The sequence below is a fragment of the Squalius cephalus genome (genome assembly GCF_949319135.1).
Source record: "Squalius cephalus genome assembly, chromosome: 19".
NCBI classification, from domain to species: Eukaryota; Metazoa; Chordata; class Actinopteri; order Cypriniformes; family Leuciscidae; genus Squalius; species Squalius cephalus.
In genome coordinates, this window is record NC_137140.1 from 21,863,051 (window position 1) to 21,884,625 (window position 21,575).

Genomic DNA, 21,575 nt, shown 5'->3' on the forward strand with positions numbered 1-21,575 from the left:
TTAGGAGATATAAGCATTCAAAACTTACAGTCCCTCACTTACACTAAAATGGATCACAAATTTTTATGATGTCACAGCGGACTTCAGCTTCTCATCACATCTTCTGTCCAATCAAATGCTCTCTAGAAAGTAAAGTGTCCCGCCCCTTGTGCTATAAATACCACCACCTGGCCAAAGCAACCATCACCATCGTTGACACATCGCGGAGCATTATGGGTTTTTGCCAGGGTCGATACTGTCCCCACCACTTTTTGAAACAGCTCGCACCACAGATGTACCCAATACAAATAAATAAAACATCTCCAGTTAACTAGCAGGGCATTCATTCAGTTCGTTTGTCATATAAGAGGCATTCTAGCGTTGAAATGTGTTGTTTTTTAAATCAAGCTGCTGAGCTCATTGTCGCTGCTATCAGTGGCATGGATACAGTGTTCTCTTATGGCTGCCATTGCGGAGACTCTATTTGTTCCGGTGAAATCACAAAACAAAATGCACACAAACGTGTCCCTGCTTGATATACAACCACTGATAAACATATTCGGTTTTGATGAGAAAGAAAAAAAAAAAAAAGAGAGAAAAAAAAAAAAACTATTCGAGTCCAAATTAGAACCCAAAACCTCTGACACGCTTGCCAAAAGTTCAACCACTAGACCATGAAAGTACATAAGCTACATTCGCGGATCTATGATTTATTCATATGTAAATTCTCGGCACTAACAATATATATTAGTAGATCTCAATAAATGACAAATTAAACCCAATGTACTATTGAAATTGATTTCTGGACATCGTAATGTTATTTTTTCCGAAAATTGCACACATATTGTACATCTATCTTAGCACTGTATAGCAACCTCCACCCCCCCCCACACACCACACACCTGTCCCACCCACTTTTTAAAACAAAATTACGTCACTGGTTGGAGATGTGTGTTCGGTTGCTCAAGTTTTATTCCGTTTTCCAACTGTACGTTGGTTAGGAATGAAATGGCTAGAATTTATTCACACCTCTACTATTGAATCCAACGTATCATCAGCTCTCGGATTCGCTTCCATGGTGCTGTCAAGTACGACTTGTAGTCTGTGAGGTAAACTAAACGCTATTGGCTATTTTAAAAGGGGGAGGAGCCATTCAATATGTCCCGCCTTAGCTTCCTGTTTCAGAGGAAATTACATCAATGCATCATACAAAGCTGCTCGTTCCAAGGCACTTCAGTGGGCCTTTAAGAAAATATCTGAGAACTTAAAGGTGCAGTAAGTGATTTCTGAGAAACACTGTTGATATTTGAAAATCACAAAAAACAAATACGCCCCAACACAAATGGATCACACCCCATCTTGATAGCTCCGGCCCCAAACTCACAAACACACTGGCTGCATCTGAAATCGCCAGAGTAGGTAATCTCCTGAGTAGGTAATTATTTTGAATAAGTAATTACATCACAAGAGAAAGTTCTCAAGAGAAAGCAGCAAGAGAAAGTTCTCATTTTGAAAAAGGTGAGGGGGTAGATTAATATAGCCCTCAGGGTGAGTGACATGGAGATTGAAGAAGACTACTACATCACAAGACAAACTGTATAGTTAGGGATTAAATATTTTGTTGGTCACGCTCCAACTTAAATGTGCAATAAGCACCTCGATGCTCGCCAACCAACACAAGTCGTGAGATGAAATGAGTGCACACACAATCTACAGCCAAATCATCTTGTTGGCAAATGTCTGTTCTGTCTACTATCCTCCTATTACTCAGTCTGAAGATCTGGATATAGCATATACACTTTATCTATCCAACAAACACACACCCATACACACACTCTTTTGCCTTCCTATAGACCTTTCAGTAACCTTATCCAAAACAACACATTCTTTCAATAAAATCCACCACTGAGCTCACTTTCGCTGCTGCCATGTACGCTGATCCAAGCCCAATTATTTCAGCATCCTGCCATTGCTGCTAATAAATCAGCAGGTTAAAGTTACCAAACAGAAGGGAGAGCATTTGAGGATTTGGGTCCCTCCCCCAAAGTCCCAAGGACCTGAACCCAACACCCCCCACCCGCCTTCCACTTTCTTCTCATTACTCCCCTCACTAAAATCCTGCATGATGTCATGGGCTGAAAAATGATAGCAATTAATCAGAGCTACCGAATCCTACCCATTCAACTAATCACAATTATACAAACAGATGAATCATCCTCTGAGGCAAAAGTCTGCTAACTACCACACATAAGAGGGGAAAAAAAGTAAATTAAAGTTAAACTTTACAGTCCTTTTGTCAATGACTGCATTTGCTGTCTGAGCCTGATATATACAATTTCAAGTTCAAATCAGAAACAATTGCAAAAAGAAATTCAGTGCAAAGCTCAGTGGGCTGATTGAATTGGTGAGAAAAACACATTGGACTTTTTGTCTGAAAAACAGTTTCTTCTAAATATAAAATGTAAACAGATTTTTCTTAGGGCTGCCATCCTGTAAAAATGCTGAGGATTGGGCCACAGGTCTATTTTGGGCCACAGGTTTCTATTTCAAATACTTTTTAAATTGCAATTTATTCCAGTGATGGCAAAGGTTAATTTTCAGCATCAATTACTCAGTCTTCAGTGTCACATGATCCTTCAGAAATCATTCTAATATGCTGATTTAGTGCCTAAGAAAGTTAATATGTCTTATTACTTTCAATGTTGAAAGTCATGATGTAAAAATCATGATGCATTTTTTCAGAATTCTTTGATTAAAGCTCAAAAGAACCGCATTTATTTGAAATCAAAATGTTTTGTAACATTATAAATGGTTTTACTATCACTTATTGATCAATTTAATGCATCCTTGCTGAAAAGAAGTACCCTATAAATTTCTTTCCAAAAAATAAATAAAATTAGCGTTCATGTGTCTCACACTTCAGTATAAACTGAGTATAAAATAGACTTATAGACACATAAGGTAGGTCTGTCAGGCCGACAGACAGTACTTTAGGTTAAGGAATTAGAAAGTCAACATCAGTCCAGAAGTGTTACGCTACACTACCACCCTCAATAAATCTTCCCACAAGCCCAACAAATGCTCAGCTAAATACGAGAAGATCTAATATGTCATTCTGTGATTCTCAAAACTTGAGAATGCAAATAGATGTCAGTGCTGCTCATTAATTGTCACTTTCAAGTACAGTACAGCCTTAAGCCAAACAGGATTGGGTAACTGCTGACAATACAAGTAAACAGGGGTCCTGATTCTGACAGCTCACTGAGAAATTAGATGAAATGGAAGAGCAAACGTTGGACAGAAATCTGGCTTAGAGAGAGCTGTGAATGACACGTAAGGGAAAGTGGATCAGACACATACATCTATACACCGCAGGAGACCACTGGACACAGAGCTGGTGTCTATGTAATGTAATGCGGAATGTGGCCTGTGTCATGTTTAGGCAGAGGATATGTGGTCACTCAGGAACTAGAGGATAAGGGTGAACAGGGAGTGTGAGCCAAACACATCACTAACACTATCACGCGAATGCGCATATATTTATGTGCTTCATGTTCACAAGAGTGTTTTCCACTACGTGTGCTTGAATTATGGCAGCCCACATGTGTCTGGCTTTGACAGTATGTGGAAAATTACATGTGTTTGTAAGTGTGTGTGAGAAGGAAGTTCTCTCACCAAAGGCTCTTTATTCTTGACCAGTCGAATGATCTTGACAGAGTCTTCTTCATCATCAATGTCATCTGGCAAAGGAGGAAGTTCTGGATCGTAACTCTTCCTGGCCACAGTATCATGAACAGACAACAAACTCTGCAACGAGAAAGAGTTGTACACATAAAAACCCACAGAAACACACACAGTAAGAAAAACAGTAGTCGTTTGACTGATTTTGTGTAGCTACTCGTTTTGGCTAATCATTCCAGCCTTGATACTCCAAGCATCTGCTTGAATCCTATAGTATAAATCATGGAGCTTTAGAGGTCTGCTTTAGATTACTACCTCCTACTGACAAATAAAGCTGCTTTTGAATTGATTACTATTTCACTACAACCATCTTTGGCAATGCTGTTTGTTATAGCATCGCCAGCAAGAATGAAAAAAGAACTGAATCAAAACCAAGACCAATCATATTGTCATCTTTAATTTGATTAGATTATTATTATTATGAGTATTATGAGTATCCTGCTGGGAATACGGCAGCATTGCTGTGAGTTTCCAAGGGGCGAGGAAACTTAACAGCAGATGGATGGACAGCAGGCAATGAAATTCTCAGCCATTTCAGATATTTCACACCTCAGCTCTCAAAGAACGAGCTATAGTTTAAGAATGACGGCATTCAGAGATTCATTACCGAGCCGTTTTAACGATGCTGTGTCAAATGCAGCTGCAGCTTTTTTCTTTCTTTTGCTCCTTTTCTCCCTTGCATTTCCAACATAAAACCATCTTCCAGTTATGTGCCAGAGATAAAAAATGAGAGGGAAGAAAAAAACTGAAAAAAAGAGGGAAGAGACAAGACAGAGAGGAGAAGAAAAGTGTCTGTTTTATGACATGGGATCAAGCTCCAGAACAACACTCAACATGTGGCTAAAGCAGAACAGATGGGAGAGCGAGCGAGAGTGGTGGAAACAAACAGAGCAAGAGAGGCATGTGTCTAGGGAGTGAGTCAATCTCATCAGTCCAGGGTAATGACAATTATATGCAATTATCTGATAATTAACCAATTAAGTAACATTTCAATCCTCACAGATAAAGGCAGGTAAAAAATAAAAGTAGAATCTGGATCAATACTCAATCTACAACACCGCTGCTAAATCTGATCATATTTGCTGTCCACATACAATATGATGAAAATATATAGTACTTCTGGCAATAAACTATATTTCTATTGAGATCTCACAACATGCATGGAAAAACAGTGTGAGGAGTGTGATCCAATTCCTTGACAAATAACTGTTATGAGCCGATTCACTAGAAAATTACTCTTATAGCAAACCTCATCTCTGATTGGACTACACACATGCCAATCAACCACATCAACACCTATTTGTTAAGATAGGGAGTATACTATGATATGTAAACAACTAAAAACAACTAGAGACAGAAAACTCCACAAGCCAGTGTTTGTGCATTTCCGATGGTGAAATGAAAACGAGAGCAGAACATACACATTGTTCTATAGGGTACAATGTTGATTGCTTCTAATAATAAAAATAATAATAATACCTTTTATTTATGGGCGCCTTTCAGGGCACTCAAGGACACCTTACAATATAGAACAAGGCAATAAGTACAAAACATACAAAACACATCGATGCTACACATCATACAATCATTTCATTAAAAGCTATTCTAAAAAGATACGTTTTAATCTGAACTTTAAAACTGGAAATTGAATCCATTTGGCGAATGTGCAAGGGTAATGCATTCCACAGCTTAGGCGCCACACAACTAAAAGCTCTACCACCAAAGGAACTCATCTTGAAGTTTGGCACAGACAATAAGTCTGCAGAAGATGATCTCAAAGATCTAAGAGGTCTATACAAATGAAGAAGATCTGACAAATATTGAGGTGCCAGATTATGAAGTGCTTTAAATGTAAGGAGTAATATTTTATAATGTACACGAAATTGAACAGGAAGCCAATGTAGATGATAAAGAATTGGAGTTATGTGTTCGAAAGAACGTGTATGAGTTACAATTCTGGCTGCTGAATTCTGTATTAACTGTAGTCTGTGAAGTTGTTTTTTCAGAATCTCAAATAAAAGGGAATTACAATAATCAAGCCTAGATGTAACCAAGGCATGAATGAGAACTTCAGTACAGTGTTGAGAAAGTGAAGAACGAAGTCTAGTAATATTACGTAAGTGAAAAGATGCAGTACGTGAAATATTATTAATATGGGAACTAAAAGAATGCAAACCATCAAAAATAACGTCAAGACTTTTCACCTGGCTAGAAAAGTTAACCGGGCAATTATCAATGAGCAAGGGGAAAGATTGAGCTTTAGATAAAGCAGACCTAGATCCAACAAGAAGGGCTTCAGTTTTACCTGTATTTAACTTTAAAAAATTATTAGTCATCCATATATTAACATCCTGCAAACATTTAGTAAGGTTAGAAAGGGGATGAGAAGCATTTGGTCTTGTGGATATGTATACTTGTGTGTCGTCGGCGTAGAAATGAAAATAAATACCATAGAAACGAAAAATGTAACCAAGGGGTAGAATATAAATAGTAAATAAAAGCGGACCCAAAACTGACCCCAGCGGCACGCCGTGAGTGACCGAGACAGGCTCTGATTGAGCAGTCTTAATCTGTACTGTTTCCTGTCACATAGATAAGATGAAAACCAAAGTAAAACATTATTAGCTACTCCAATGCAGGCCAATCTTTCGAGTAATACTGAATGACTAATAGTGTCAAAAGCAGCACTAATATCTAAAAGAATAAGAATAGACAGGAAACCAGAATCAGCAGCCAAGAGAAGATCATTTGTAACCTTAACAAGAGCTGTTTCTATACTATGATTGGATCTAAATCCCGACTGAAAATGCTCATAAAATGTCATTATCTTGCAGATGTGATTCTAGTTGAGTTGCTACTATTCTTTCAAGGATTTTAGATATAAAAGGCAGGTTAGAAATTGGCCTATAATTATTTAGATCATTAGGATCGGCACCAGGTTTTTTGAGAATTGGAGAGATAGAGGCCATTTTTAATGATGAAGGAACAGTAGCAGAAGATAATGAAGAACCTACTATAGCTGTAATAATAGGAGAGATCGAATGAGTACAAGACTTAACTAAAACGGTAGGTAAAGGATCGAGTGAGCAAGTAGAAGACTTAGACTTTGTGATCAACTTAGTGATGGAATCAACTGAAGGCAGCTCAAAGTTAGAGAAAGTTTTAGCAGGGCCAAAAATATGATTATGTCCAATTTGATAATCACTAGACATTAAGTCAGAATTAAGTAGTTCTTGATGAATGTTGTCAATCTTAGATCTAAAAAATTTGAAACAGATGCACATTGATTGGGAGAAAGTGAAACAGTATTGTGAGGTTTCAACAGTTTGTTAAAAGTACTGAATAAAGTCCTTGTATTACTTTGTCCATTGGCAATGATATTTGCATAAAAAGATGATTTTGCGCTTTCCAGCTCGGCCTTGTAAGAAACCAGATGCTCAGAGTACATCTGTTTGTGTACTTCAAGACCAGTTCGTTTGCATAGTCTCTCCAATCGGCGACCTAAAGCCTTTTGATGTCGAAGTTCCGGAGTATACCATGGAGACGAGTTGACATAGGATACAATACGAGTTCTCATAGGAGCCACATTGTCAAGTATTTGAGAAAAACTATTATTATAAAAATTTACCAAGTCAGATGTAGAAGAATAAAACCAACACTTGTTAACAGAGTGATCAATCATTCCATCCAAAACATTAAGATCAATATTCTTAATATTACCAAATGAAACAGAGCATTGAGACTTAACTTTTGCCAATGGAAGAGAAATATTAAATAATATAGGCTTATGATCTGAGATAGACGATTCAATAGAAGATTTCTACACAAAATGCAGATTAGACTGAAAGGTGCAGTTGTTTAATGCAGATTAGACTGAAACAAAATGCAGATTAGACTGAAAGGTGCAGTTGTTTAATGCAGATTAGACTGAAAGGTGCAGTTGTTTAAGCAAACTGAAATGGACATTTTTTAATTGCCATTCCTTTTATTCTTCCAGATGACCAGATCTATGAAGATCTAAAAAAAACACTTTACACCAGATAGTGTTACACTTAGACTTGAATAAAATATCACAGTATAAATATTGTTAAAGCATCAAGGCATTAACCATCTGCAACCACATTTTTTCCCCATTACTCCTTTCTTTGTCTTCATTTTCTGAGGGCAAAATCGATGTGGTTTTCCTAAAACATGGTGTGGCCAAAGAAAGCCACAGCTTGCCATGCCGACCCCAAGCCACACGTTATATCAGCACAACACCTTACTAACTGCATTGATGCCATTGAGATGTTTTCTGAAGAAAAAAGTTTCTCTATCTAGTCCCTATCAAATTCAGTGCATAACTACATGATGAGTAGTGAAAACAATGAGTCAAAGCATCATATTTTCAGGAACACTCAAAAAGGGGGAAAAAAACATAGGATTGGCATTCTTTAAAACTTCTGAAAAATGACTGCATATTGAAATCTGACTTTACTTCTATCCATTCACAGAAAGGATTATTTCTGGAAAATTCAAACATTTCTCTGCCTCTTACATTTGATTAGAGAAATTGCGAGGCAGCGTAATAGCACCACTCTGTTCCCACAGAGTCTGTCTACCTTCCAACAACCCAGTCTAAATTCACTATCCTGTCACGAACCACACACACACATGGTGTTTTGTGGAGCTAAACGCTCTCCTGAGGTTATAGGGAAGGGGTCAGCATTAGGCCAGGTGGCAAAAGAGTGAATTGAGGCTCAAAAGCAGTAACTCATTTTTTTCATGTACTCTTGCAATGTGTGTATGTGTGCACGCATGTTAATTAGTTATAGTGGGCCTCCTAAAATAACAAATTGCTGAACTTGTTCAAATAAAGTCTGGGAAATGTAACTGGGCATGCAGCTCTCATTAGGAAAGAGTTTGTCATACGAACAGTCATTATTCAACCTGCTAAACTAACTACCTATATACACGCCTGCACAAAATCTACACACACAAGCACAAGAGAAAAGGGCAAAGCAATACAGTTCTATCTATCTATCTATCTATCTACCTACACAAACTTGTGAGCCGCTCATCCCCTATTTCTCACTCCTCCGTTCTCACTCAGACCAGAGCAGCTCTTTCTTTCCACAACACACGGGTTGCCGTAATTGCCGCTTTCATCAATGTCAATATAAGTCAGTAAGCAGGTCTAATATGAGTAAAATGTGTTTTTTCATGTGTGAATCATAAAGGGGGGAGGAGGAAGGAGATCATTTAATAGGTTCTGATTTATGTCTGGTCACAGGGAATGGATCATTTCAACACTAATTGAGAGTGATACAGTTACTATCGTACAGAGACGCCATTCTAGTCCCTAGAAACCATCTGCTAGCGCTTTACACAGCACCAATAGACATTGGGTTAAAGACATAAGGGAAAGAAAATTAAACTAAGGAAGAGAGGAATGTACACTATAGGAATATAAGGGCAGAGAGTAATGTAGCCAGACTACAGATTAAAGGTGATATGCACTGCCATTCAAGTCAAAGAATGTAAAAATGTTAAGCAAAAATGATTAACCTGATCAAAAGTATAATTTATAATGTTATAAAAGATTTATATTTCAAAATAATGCTGTTCTTTTGAATTTTCTATTCATGAAGGATTTCTGAAGGATCATGCTAAACTGAAGACTGAAGTAATGACTGATTCAACTTTGCCATCATAGGAATAAATTACAATTCATTTTTCAAAAGTTAAATGAAATAAGAATGTCTTTGGCTTTGAGAGAGCTGTGTGAGCTGAATGACACGTAAGGGAAAGTGGATTAGACACATACATCTATACACCGCAGGAGACCACTGGACACAGAGCTGGTTTCTATGTAATGTAATGCGGAATGTGGCCTGTGTCATGTTTAGGCAGAGGATATGTGGTCACTCAGAAACTAGAGGATAAGGGTGAACATGTCTTTAATGTCTTTGACTTAAATTATATTAACATTTATTATACATTAAATTATTATTATTTAACTAATATATATATATAAAAAATATATAAAATGTAAATTATATATAAAATGTCAAATTAAAATATAATTCCCATCCTCCATTTGTGTCATTTCATAGTTTTTATAACTAAGAATTAGTAAATGTGTCCAACATTTTAATTGGTAGTATTAAGTGTTATATCTGAAGGCATACTGTATGGTGCAAACAAAAATGTGTTTATTTGTTTACTCTCTTACCTTTACATGTGGTTTGGACAGTAGCTTGACAAGCTCTCGGATCTCATTACTTGCACTTCTTCCTTGAAGTTCCTCTGTCAACTGAAGAAAAAGACAAGAGAGATAGTGAGAGAGAAAGAGAAACCAGAGAGCGAGAGAAAATGAGCGTCTATAACTTCCATGAACACATGCATTGGTCATACAGACATGAACGCGTATATTATGAATAATTGGAGTATAAATGTCTCCCTTGTGGCAGGTAGCAGGTGGAGAGTGTGTGTGTATGTTTAAGAGATTGAGAGATTTATAGCAGCACAGGTGCAGACTAAATGAGGCACAGAGACACGTTGCTGTTTCTCTAAGTAAGGAGAAAGACACAGAAAGATGGGCTTGTTCCCCAGTTCCATTTGAAGTGTTACTCCTGGGCCACAACCTTATTACTAACCTCACTCACTCTGGGTGGGTGTGTGTGTGTGTGTGTGTGTGTGTGTGTGTGTGTGTGTGTGTGTGTGTGTGTGTGTAAGTAATGTGTAATCTTCATAATGTGTGTGTGTGTGTGTGTGTGTGTGTGTGTGTGTGTGTGTGTGTGTGTGTGTGTGTGTGTGTGTGTGTGTGTGTCTGCTGAAACGCTGTAATCAGTGTTTAAAGAATCACTCCCTTGGGATGTCAGTAGACTTTTCCAGTAACCAGCCAAATGGGAGGTGACGTTCAGTTGAGTAATGGTGACAGTGACCCTTAGTGACACACACACAAACTCCATCGTGTACAATAGATACATACCAACAACTGCAACTGATGTTGTAGCAAGCAGAGGTCACATATGGAGAAAAAAAGCATGCACAGAACGGGCATCAGTCTTTCATGACTATTTTTACACATGTACTGTACACTCAGTAATTCAGGGGACCTGTTATCACAACCTAAATAAATGCATGGTTGAAAGTTTAAAACTCTGATTTAGTGATTTAACTTCACTGTAAAAAATTATATGATCAATAAGTTATGAGTATGACATGTTTTTACATTGCTTTAACTCAACAAAATAAGTTAAGCAATTTTTTACTTTAACTTGTTATACAAGATTCAACTCATTTTGTTTTAGTCAGTTTAATGTGATTTAAGTTTAAATGACTTAAACATCCAAGTTGACTGTACTAAAAAGGTTTACACTGTAAAAGGTGCTGCCTTAAATTAAGTTGAAAACTTTTTTTTTTTGTTCAGTCAACATAATAATAATGTTGATCATTAACTTAATATTGTGTGTAATTTAAACTCAAATTTAAGTTGTAGTAACTTCATGAAATTGTCTAGATTGAGTAAATGGGTAAATTGGGTAGTGGATTTCTAGTTCCCAGCATGCTTTGCAGAGGACTGGATCAGTATGGAGGGCCACAAGCGTCTTGGAAATAGTAATAAAGCATTTAATTAATAAACTAATTGTAGAATTAAAACAGGCATTAATACATTTGTTTACACATTAATCTATAAATAGACTAATTGCATAGTAAATAATTACTTAATATTGAATAGGCAACAAAGAGTAATTATAAAAAGAATTTATAAATGAAATGTTAATCTATCAATAAATGGTTCAAATTAAAGGCGCAATATGTACAAATTTAAATATCCAAAAACCACTAGAATATTGTTATACATTTTGTTGACTTGTGTACTTAAATTATCCCAAACGTTTCCAATGAAGTTTAAATCGAGAGAAATCATTGTGTTGCCTGTCAATGACGTCATATCTGCCTTACCCTTGATTTCTGGTTTAACTTGCATAGAAACCATGGAAACACCAAAGAAGCTTCAATATATTATGCATTTTAATATACAGATGAGCAACTGCTTGGATACATTTACTGACAGAAAACTAAGCATCGTTAAATAGCTGCTCAACATGGTGGTTAGAAGTGATGGGAAGTTCTTTTCCCGCGAACCGGTTCTTTCGGACAGTTCGTTTCAATGAACCGGTTAAAAAAAAACGGTTCACCAGTTCTTTTACGTCCTCACGTAATGACGTCAATTCTATCATACCGGCGGATAAAAATAAATTCAGATAAACGCATTTTATCAGTTAATCATAACATCAGTTAAATAATAATAATAATCATCGTCATAATCATCTTGGATACGTTTCTTACATTTACGCTTTGCAAATCAACCCTGTACAGGCGATGTGCAAACGCGGATGTTTTACATGTCTAAACGATAGCCTATAAAGTGAATAAACTGGTCTTCATCAATTTTATTTTATTTGTTATTAAATAAACTTACATTTCGCCGAATTCTGCCCATCATTCAAGTCCTCGGTTCACCTGTGCTCATGTATCAGCACAGCATGCAGTTGGCCGAAAGAAAGTTCGGTTCAGAGACGGTGCTATCACGCATGCTCAGTATCTCCAGCTCATCGGTTCTCTGTATCGAACATGTCCAAAAGAAACATTTCTCGGTTCTGTACTGGTGATCAGAGAACTGCTGTAGCAGTATACGTGCGCTGAGCTGAGTGAGAACTGCTGAAACCTGAATATATATATTGCCTATAGTCGACAAAACTAAAAATTCGATGCATGTCTCCAGTATGTTTAATTCGTTATGTTTTGATTAACATAATAAACATTTACTTTGCGCCCTTAAAACCTTAGAAATTATATTAGCTGTTCCTGAAAATAATGTTTTAGTATTATAATAATAAATGTTTAGATTTACAATCCATTCATTGTGTTTCAAATCTTTAAAATAATACAGTGAAAAGACAGTATTTATGTGATAAACATGTTTCCAACATGTTTTATTTTGTTACACTTATTGATGTTCAACAAAATACTTGAGAAAAAAGTCCCTCTGAAAAAAAATTGCACGCACGCTCAGCTCATCGGTTCTCAGTATGTCAGACGTGTCCGAAAGAAACCGCTCTCGGTTCTGTACTTCGAGAACCGCTGTACCCATAGACATCATATATGATGTCTATGGCTGTACCTGTACGTTCGGTAGTACGCGCATGCTCAGTATCAGCTGCTTGTGCTCATCAACTTCTCTCAGCACAACATGTCTCAGTTCAGTGAACGGTTGGAGTTACTGGAGTAACATATACTCCGGGATATTGGTTTATTTCGAGTCAGAGGGACTTGTCAGGCATGTCCGAAAGTGAGTAGTTGTGGATCAGGGCTGACGCAAGATGCGAACTTTTTCTAACGATTCAGTCCGATTTAGTGTACTAGTTTGACCGATTCAGTTCATAAGAACAATTCGTTCATGAAACGGACATCACTAATGGTTAGTCTTATTGTTTGAATCTCTTGTTTTCTTGATTTACCGCTAGTAACATGTTTGTACCATGCCTCAGAGACAACACTATTTTGTCAAGTGGCTAACATGGCATAATCAGAAAGAGCTTTATTTGTAGTAAGAGTAATAAAGCATTTTCAGGCATCTGATATTCTTATATGCAACGGCCTCATAACAGTGATGGGATGCGAGGAAGCCGCATTTAACGTCAGGTAGGCAATCTACACATCTGCACATGACAAGTCAGGTGATAGCCAATCAGAGAGCTAGTTACATTCATCCCACTTCAGCTAATTTGCATCGTTTTACCTCGTTTTAACAGCACAAGGCCCGAAGTGTCACGGAAAAGCTAAATGGAGAGGCTAAAAGGAGAAGCTTAATGACTAAGCAAATCGAATAGCTAGCCTAATAGAAACAGGAAAAACAGCGGGAAAATGGATGGCTGTGGAATTTAACTGAAATAGTTTAGATTAATTGGTAGGGTATAACAAGTAGTTGGAGCGACTTCATTTTTTTGAGTAATCAACAAAAAAAAAAAAAAAAGTTTGTTACAGATAAGTTCCTCTAACTCAATATATAGTAGTCAACATTTGAAGTGGATAAATTATCCTAAGACAAGAACAGGTATTGCTCAAAATTCATGTATAACTTTGAAAGGTTTTGATCCACATCAAATGTTGACTAGTGTAATTAACAACTGTACAACTGTAACCAACAGTTGAAAATAATCTCATTCAAAGTTGCCATAACACAAAAAAATTATGCAAATGGTTGCGTTTTTTTTTTTTAGGCCTTGTCCACACGGACACGGGTATTTTTATAACCGTGACTTTTTTTACGCGGTTCGGCCGTTCGTCCACACGGAAACGCAGTATCAGGTCACTGAAACCGCACATTTTTGAAAACCCCTGCCAGGGTGAGGATTTTCAGAAACGCCGGTTGCAGTGTTGTCGTGTAGACAGTAAAACCGGGGTTTTTGCTTCTGATTCAGGCTTCTGATTGGCCAACGTGGCTTAACGATCGCCGCCTGCTGGTGTGGCATGCTCTTGACAGCGTTTGATAGCGTGTTTTTTGCATTTTCATGTAGGCAGAGATTTCTTTTAAACCGAGCATGTGTGGACGGGATTTTTTTTTTAAACGCAGGAGGAAAAACTCCGGTTATAAAAATACCCGTGTCCGTGTGGACTAGGCCTTAGAGTGTACACAGTGGCCGTAAAGTATTATTATCTTTAAATTAACGGAATTAAATGTATATATCCTACTCACTTTACGACTTAAAACACACACACACACACACATATACACATACTGTTCAAAGTTAAGACAAAAGTATCTGATATTTTACTTCAAAACAATACTTTTCAGTCATTAAGTGTCACATTAGGTGTCCAATAACTGAACAATTCAGGAAACTATAGCATTTACTGACATTTGTGTATTTCAGTTGTTAATCAACCTAGAAACTTCTTTTGTCATTAGTCAGATTTAAAAAAATCTGACTAATATTCATTGCAAATCAGTGAGAATGTCACACTAAGTGGCCTTTTGTTTTACAAAAGAAATCTTTTAGGATCTGAGAATTTAGTTTCAGACAGCAAAAATCACAGTACATCTGGCTTATGACATCTGTATTATGCCTGGCAATAGAATGATCATCTAAAATAATTCTACAAGCGGTTTCTATTAATCAATAAGGGATATCGTTTTGCTGCTCTGGTGTAATCTGACATAGTTATGCATTTGTCTGACTGACGTCTCCAGAACAGACTTCAGCATCTAAGAGGAATGAGTGGAGTGGAGTATCATCCAGCAGGCTCTGGAGCGCTCCGTTTTTCCACAGCTTAATGGAAGACACCCGGGACACAATGAGGACTGTAATCTGGCAATTGTTTTTATCCAGACTGAGAACTGCTTGTGGAAGTAAAACTCTTTACCACCTAACTGTGGTCAGAATAAGAACTGCACACCTGCTACTTAACTTCATAGGATATACTGGCGTTCAGAATAGTGTGCATTTCATCTCTACTAAATCTTTTGATGGAAATGTGTGTGTGCATGATAGGAGCTTGCCTGCTGTGTCAGTGCTAGACAGCATCGTAGGCCAGGCGGAGGTTAAAATGGCATTTTATGCTACACTATAAATTAAAGCTCCATTAGCGAAACTTAACACTCGAATGAGCTGTGGCGGCAAACCCACTACAGCGTTCAAAACAGCAGCACGCCGTATATTCCTCACAGCAACGGATGAAAATGATACGTCTGAAAAAACACAGGAGGGGGCTCTGAGTAATTTGGTTGCTTTGGCTGTTCGACCCTTTGATGGACCGTATCCGCACACACACACACGCAGATATCGGGTTATCCCTGTGTGGGACCTTTAGGGACACCGAAGGAAAGTGTAAATCTGAGGGGCGGATCTGAGCTGCAGGTTGAGAAAGTTCTGTAACGGAAGTCGAGATTTATGGATTAATGGAGGACTTGTTGCTGCCGCCCACTGATACATGAGTGAGCAGGAAACAGATTGATTAGCTCTTCTTAGATCAGCAGAGGATGCAGATTTGTGCACAAAACAACACTTTGTTTGAACAGATGTGGCATCTTTTAATGCAAAAATGCATTTTTGTCCATCTAAAGTCAGCGCTGACCTGAGGTGCTCTTCTCTGAATCGCCTTTGTGTTTTTTCCTTCTGTCTTTCCTCTCTGTGATCACATCCAGAGTAAACTCCTCCAAGTTTACATAGGTTTGTGTGTGTGTGTATGTCTATGTGGCCATGTTGATATAGTAGTCAGCTTACATTATGCAAGCCGTTGAGAGTTGAAATGTTGAGTGTTTTATAATACTGATGACTAATGTCTTATACAGACACACACACAATGCTCTACGCCTCATCTCGCACACTCATCTGCAGCCCATCTACTTGTGTTCTCTACCCCAGACATCCAGCCATCTTTTCTCTTTCCTTTAAATGACAAGTTCCTCCTGGAGTCAGTCTTAAGCTAGACATGCTGTGAGACGTCTGTGTATGTGTTTTCACAGGCACACATTGTGCATGCGTGTGTGCGCGTGTTTACCCATGCAGAAGTGTGTAAAGTTTATGAGCATAAAAGTGTTTTGACTTTTAACAGGAAGTGTGTGCATGTGGTTCACTCACGTTTTGAGCCAGTGAGCCGGCGCTGTCCAGTACTGGAGTCGGTGCACGGTCTTCATAACACTGTAACTTCTCATGGATCTAATAGGCAGAGGAAGAGAAACCGGAAACAGAGCGATCACTTAAAAGTCAATGTGGAATCTAAACTGATCCCGTTTACTTTCCTAATGTTCCTGGTCTTATTGAAAACTATTTATCTTTGGAAAACAACCAATGTAATTTTTAATGTAATCTTTAAACAAATTCTGACAACTTTCCTTTCCTTTGAATAACGTTCCTTTCCACATCACTTAAAAGCTACACTGATACTGATACACCAATAATTATTTTCATGTTATGGCCATAAAACAAAAAATATGTAATCATATCGGTCAAAATAAATAATTTTGCCTAAAATAACAAAAAAAAAACACCAAAAATTAAAATAAGTTAAAATGCAACACAAGTAAACTTAGGCAGCACAACACTATAATGTACAGCATGAAAATGGAAATTTGCTAAAAACATATTTAGCAGTTTTAATAAATTGCATTGTTCATCACTTGACTTATTTACACTTTAAAAACAAGATTAAAATAAGTAATTAAAATGCATGCAGTACAAATAAGCGACAGACAGATTTTGTAAGTAAAACGGACTTTAAACAGAAATTCATGTTGATGATTAACATGAAAATTAAAAGTACAATGTGTGGAAGAAATGAAGTCTTCTGACATGTTTTTAACAGCTGTGTGTTGAAATATCTGTTCAACCATTTCATTCTTGTTGAAATTGTGTTACCAGAACAACATCATGGTCGGGAGCCATGCAGAAGCAACCAGCACGTTTAGACTGGAATTTGTCCTGTGAAATATTATGTAATGGCACACAGTAGTAAATGAGAAATTCTCCCGCTACCAAGGGGACTAAATATTTATCAAGAGAAGACAAACGACTGCGCCACCGGGCTAGTTGTCATGGTGAAGCGGAGAGGGAAGGGAACGCTATGAGCCTGGATCGACCAGGGCAGAGAGAGAGCCAAAGATACAATTTTTCTGGATCTGCTTCTCCAGAGGCGTTTGTGATGTGGTGAAGCTTGGCCGTGTAAGAACCGTAGTCAGGGACTGTGACGAACAAACTGTGCTTTCTCAGTCACTCCGTTTGCAACACTCAAAGTGTACTGAACTCCAAGCAGGGTCACCGTCTGTTACTACAGCAGCGGTGTCGAAGTGGAATCTCTCGCACACCGGCAAACACACTTGCAGGCAAAGAAAAGAGACATAAATATTTCTTATCCACTCAGACACACACATAGACTCACACACACTTGGTGGAGGAGGAATGGAATGTGGGATCCAGTGAAGGATGGAACGCAACTGTCCGGGTCTCTGCGCATTCCAGGGAGCGACATCTGTTTAGGCCTTCTGCGTCGCGGCGGAGCGGTTTTGCTCTGTACAGTTTAGATTCCATCAGAGGCTGAGTGAGACTCAATGCCTTTATTTACAGCTCGAGCCGTTCTCCAGATACCTGCCTGTCCACACAGGAGCGCCAGAGAGCAGACATTTAAAATCCATTACAGAGCCCTTACACTGATCATAGCTCACGTTCCACAGAAAAGAAAGAGCAGGAAATGAGTGCAATGAATCAAAGTAATACCATCAAGCATTAGTGCACCACTATTCCACTACATCACAGAGGCCTTGCAGACCGATAAACAATCGCTTCATTTTTATGACTCTAAAATTTCACAGTAGGACAGAGAACAGTGTGAATTGGTCACAGCTGTAAAGCTAGTTGACGAGTCGATTAGTGAGGTAGACTTGTTTATATAGTTTTTACCCTATTTTACCCTATTTATATTTAGTTTTTGCTTCAATATTTGTATTGACTTTGCTTTAAAAAGAATGAATTGAGAAAACCAATATTTTAATCCCAAGAGATTACCAATCTGACAGAAACAACCAAGTCGTCTTTCTACATTCAACCCTTGTAGAGTGATTTTTTAAAAACAATTTATCGGTAGATATTGGATATTTAATTGTACATGTTAATTTCTGCTAAAGGTCCTCCGATCAGGATTTTTGGGCCAGTATCGACCCAATACGGATCACTAATATGGATCACACCCCCCAGTTTACAGATGAGACAAGAATGCTTGGGGCGGAGAGAGGGGAACGAGATCAGAAAACGACCTTGAGCAAAGAATCGAACTCTGGTTGCCAGAGGCCAGAAGATGGTGTGTCAAGTTTAAAATAGTTCAACTTTTAAAAACGCATCAAAACCCTTGCAATCGATAGCATGCCGTCTCTTTCTGGACAAAGAATGTGTCTTATGTGAACACCCCCTTTGACTAGTCATCATAAAATGATGCAGTTTTTAACTCATCTCAGACTTACACTTTAGTAATGAGTATTAAAACATATGAATAAACAAAGCAATGCTTCGATAAACACACTATGTTTTGCGGTCAGGGTTCAGATCACATGCTACAATGGAGCGCTGTCTAAATCCTCTTGGACCAGACGTTAAATACCCACAGGCCCTTGACAAAACACGAGCGGAGAACATAAGCAGGTGAGAGAAACTGCAGCCAGTCTGGCCTCCGGGTCCTCCAAGAACATTCTGTAGCCAAACAAACACAGCTTTAAACACAATTACACTGAATGCTGACAGATACAGAGAAGAGGAAACTTGATATGGAATTCAAGGAATATGAGGAGTATAGAAAGCATCCGAGATAAAGGCTACGTTTCGAGCTGTCTTGCTGGGTACTACCTACGTAGGCATTATGTGTGACCAATTTGGAACAACTAATATACCTTTGAGGGTAAAATGCCCTTGATGGCAAAGCTGAATTAGTAATAATACAGCAGCCATTAGTAATAGCCCATTACTATAGTCACATTATCCATCAGAAATCATTTTGATATGCTGATTTGGTTCTCAAGTAGCATTTTATATATTATCAAAGTTGAAAACTGTTGTGCTGCTTAATATTTTTGTGGAAACCATGATACGTTTTTACCAAGTTTAAAAGAAAAGCATTTATTTGATATAAATGAGTTTTTGCAGATATAACAGTATCATTTTACAGTACAATGCTTAAACTAAAGCTTCTTTATAGTCACTAAGCAATTTAATACATCCTAATTTGATACATCTTTTCCTGAAAAGTATTCATTTACAAATGATAAAATATTATACAATAATAAAATATTTTTGTTTGCTAAATTTAGCTATTTTATGACGTTAATTAAAAAAAAAAAAAAAAAAGTTTTTTGTTTAATTTACTATTTGCCTTGCTATAATTAACATTTTGTACGCCATTGTGTTTTTTTACCTTGAGCTTGTTGCAGTGCAATCTGGTATTGCTTTCTCTGCACATGAAGCCCAAAATAAGGCCTCATAGAAAGCAGCATAATTAAGATGTCTACCTTTAAGTGAGCATGCCACCTGCATAGACAGCTCACTATGTTTTGGAAGAGACCCTAAATAGATATGTAGATATACACATTTGAATATATAAAATGAACAGGAATGAAGGAAAACAGAAGGGAAGGCAGCACACATTTAAAGGAAAACACAGAATTCATGCAGGCATATAGGACTGAGAGACAGTGAATTGTCTGGCAATGGTATGCATTTACGGTGTAGCATTTCTCCTCTGGGCTTCTGCTAACACCCATTATGTTGAAATGATATTGACCTCTTCTCTTCCGCTTGTCTCGCAGTGACCAGAGCAGCTGGATCGAGTAACCCCTGACAGTCCAAAGCCTATGCGCCCCAGAACAGCACCAGTGGCCCTACTGCACCTCATCACCTCACGCTCAAACTGATCGCAGACCTTCTGAGAGCAAAGACAGGAAAGGCCTGCAGACAGACGTGCTTGACTGTGACATGCCTGTCAGAGATGGATGTTTACACAAACCCCACCGTACAAGACTGGTGTGACGCACACCTATTTAACTCCTCATTATGAAGACTCTTTTTTTCTGACTAGACTACACCATGCAGAGTGCAGAAGATCCACTAGTTAATGTTCCGGGTAAAAGGTACATGTCAGAACTTAAACTTCAATAACATTAACATTTAAACCAGCATATCAGTTGCAGAAATGAAGGGCAACAATCTTTGCAGTTTATTCCCAATTTCTAATATCCACTTTCACAACTCAAAGGAATGACACCCATTTACTGCATGTGTGGCACTTGCAATACGCCAATTCAGATTTATGGCAGCTACAGCATTGTGAACACGGTGAGATCATCCAAAAATAGCCGACAGAGCCCATACTTTCCTTATGAAAGATGTTGAAAAAAAGGTGTCCGTCATGTAAAGGCAGAATATGATCTCAGATGGGCTTGTATGAGACCTACTTTACTTTCCGTCTTAACCCCGTTTGTGTCCGTAACCTAGCACTATGCTCTAATTGCAAGTATAATGTAATACGTCAGTGGCTTTATGGATTAAACATATACTGCATAATATATGTCTGCATTCCATCCCAAGCACATTCAGTTACCCTGACAAACGCACATGTGCGCGCACATAAAAATACACACTCTCACTCAAGCGTATGTGTGCAATGAGATATGCATTTGTTGACTCTGGAGCATGCAGAGTCCAGACACTGAATGCAGAAGGCTTGTATTACTCTGGAAATTTATTTTGGATGCAGAATACAGATTATAAAGAATCAGAATCAGACACCAGCTGCTCTTTAAGAGACTTCACAAACATTAATATGGTGGCTCGGTATTAAGTAGGAAAATGTATAGCCGTAACTGCCAGCGGCGGGGACTCCAACAAATACATCTTCAGCATCTCACATTCAACAGTAGGGCAGACGTCTCCATCTGTGTTATAAACTGATAAGTAGATAAGTGAGAGATTTGAACTTCCTGACTGCATACGGAAAGCTTTAATATGGTGAGAATGGAAGTGATTTTATAACTGGTTTTGCCAAGCTTATAAACTGAAATAAAAAAAAAAGCAAAAACAAACTGCTTCCAAAATAAACCAAACAAGAATACAAACAATAATTAATTTATACACATGTATCCACAATAAACTGCGGCATGATCATTTGTCCGAAAACGACAAACAACACATGTTTTAAATGTGTATGAATGTTGCATGCTTAAGAAACCTGTGCATTATGGAAGAGGGAAATGCAAGCGGTAGATGAATGTCCACATATCTACAGTAGTAAACAGAGGGAAATGAGTGTACATGGGTGTAAACAAA

General features: G+C 37.9%; 1 protein-coding gene across 2 annotated transcripts in view; it reads right to left on the bottom strand.

The window, feature by feature from the left end:
* The window catches only part of mpp7a (MAGUK p55 scaffold protein 7a), a 118,771-nt gene that overhangs the window by 48,460 nt on the left and 48,736 nt on the right, over positions 1-21,575 (bottom strand). For both annotated transcript variants that reach the window (XM_079851732.1, XM_079851731.1), the window contains 3 exons: positions 16,353-16,430; positions 9,935-10,015; positions 3,655-3,786 (listed from right to left, as the gene is read on the bottom strand). In XM_079851732.1, the coding sequence (XP_079707858.1) occupies positions 3,655-3,786; positions 9,935-10,015; positions 16,353-16,430 (291 nt within the window). The remainder of the gene's footprint in view (positions 1-3,654; positions 3,787-9,934; positions 10,016-16,352; positions 16,431-21,575) is intronic.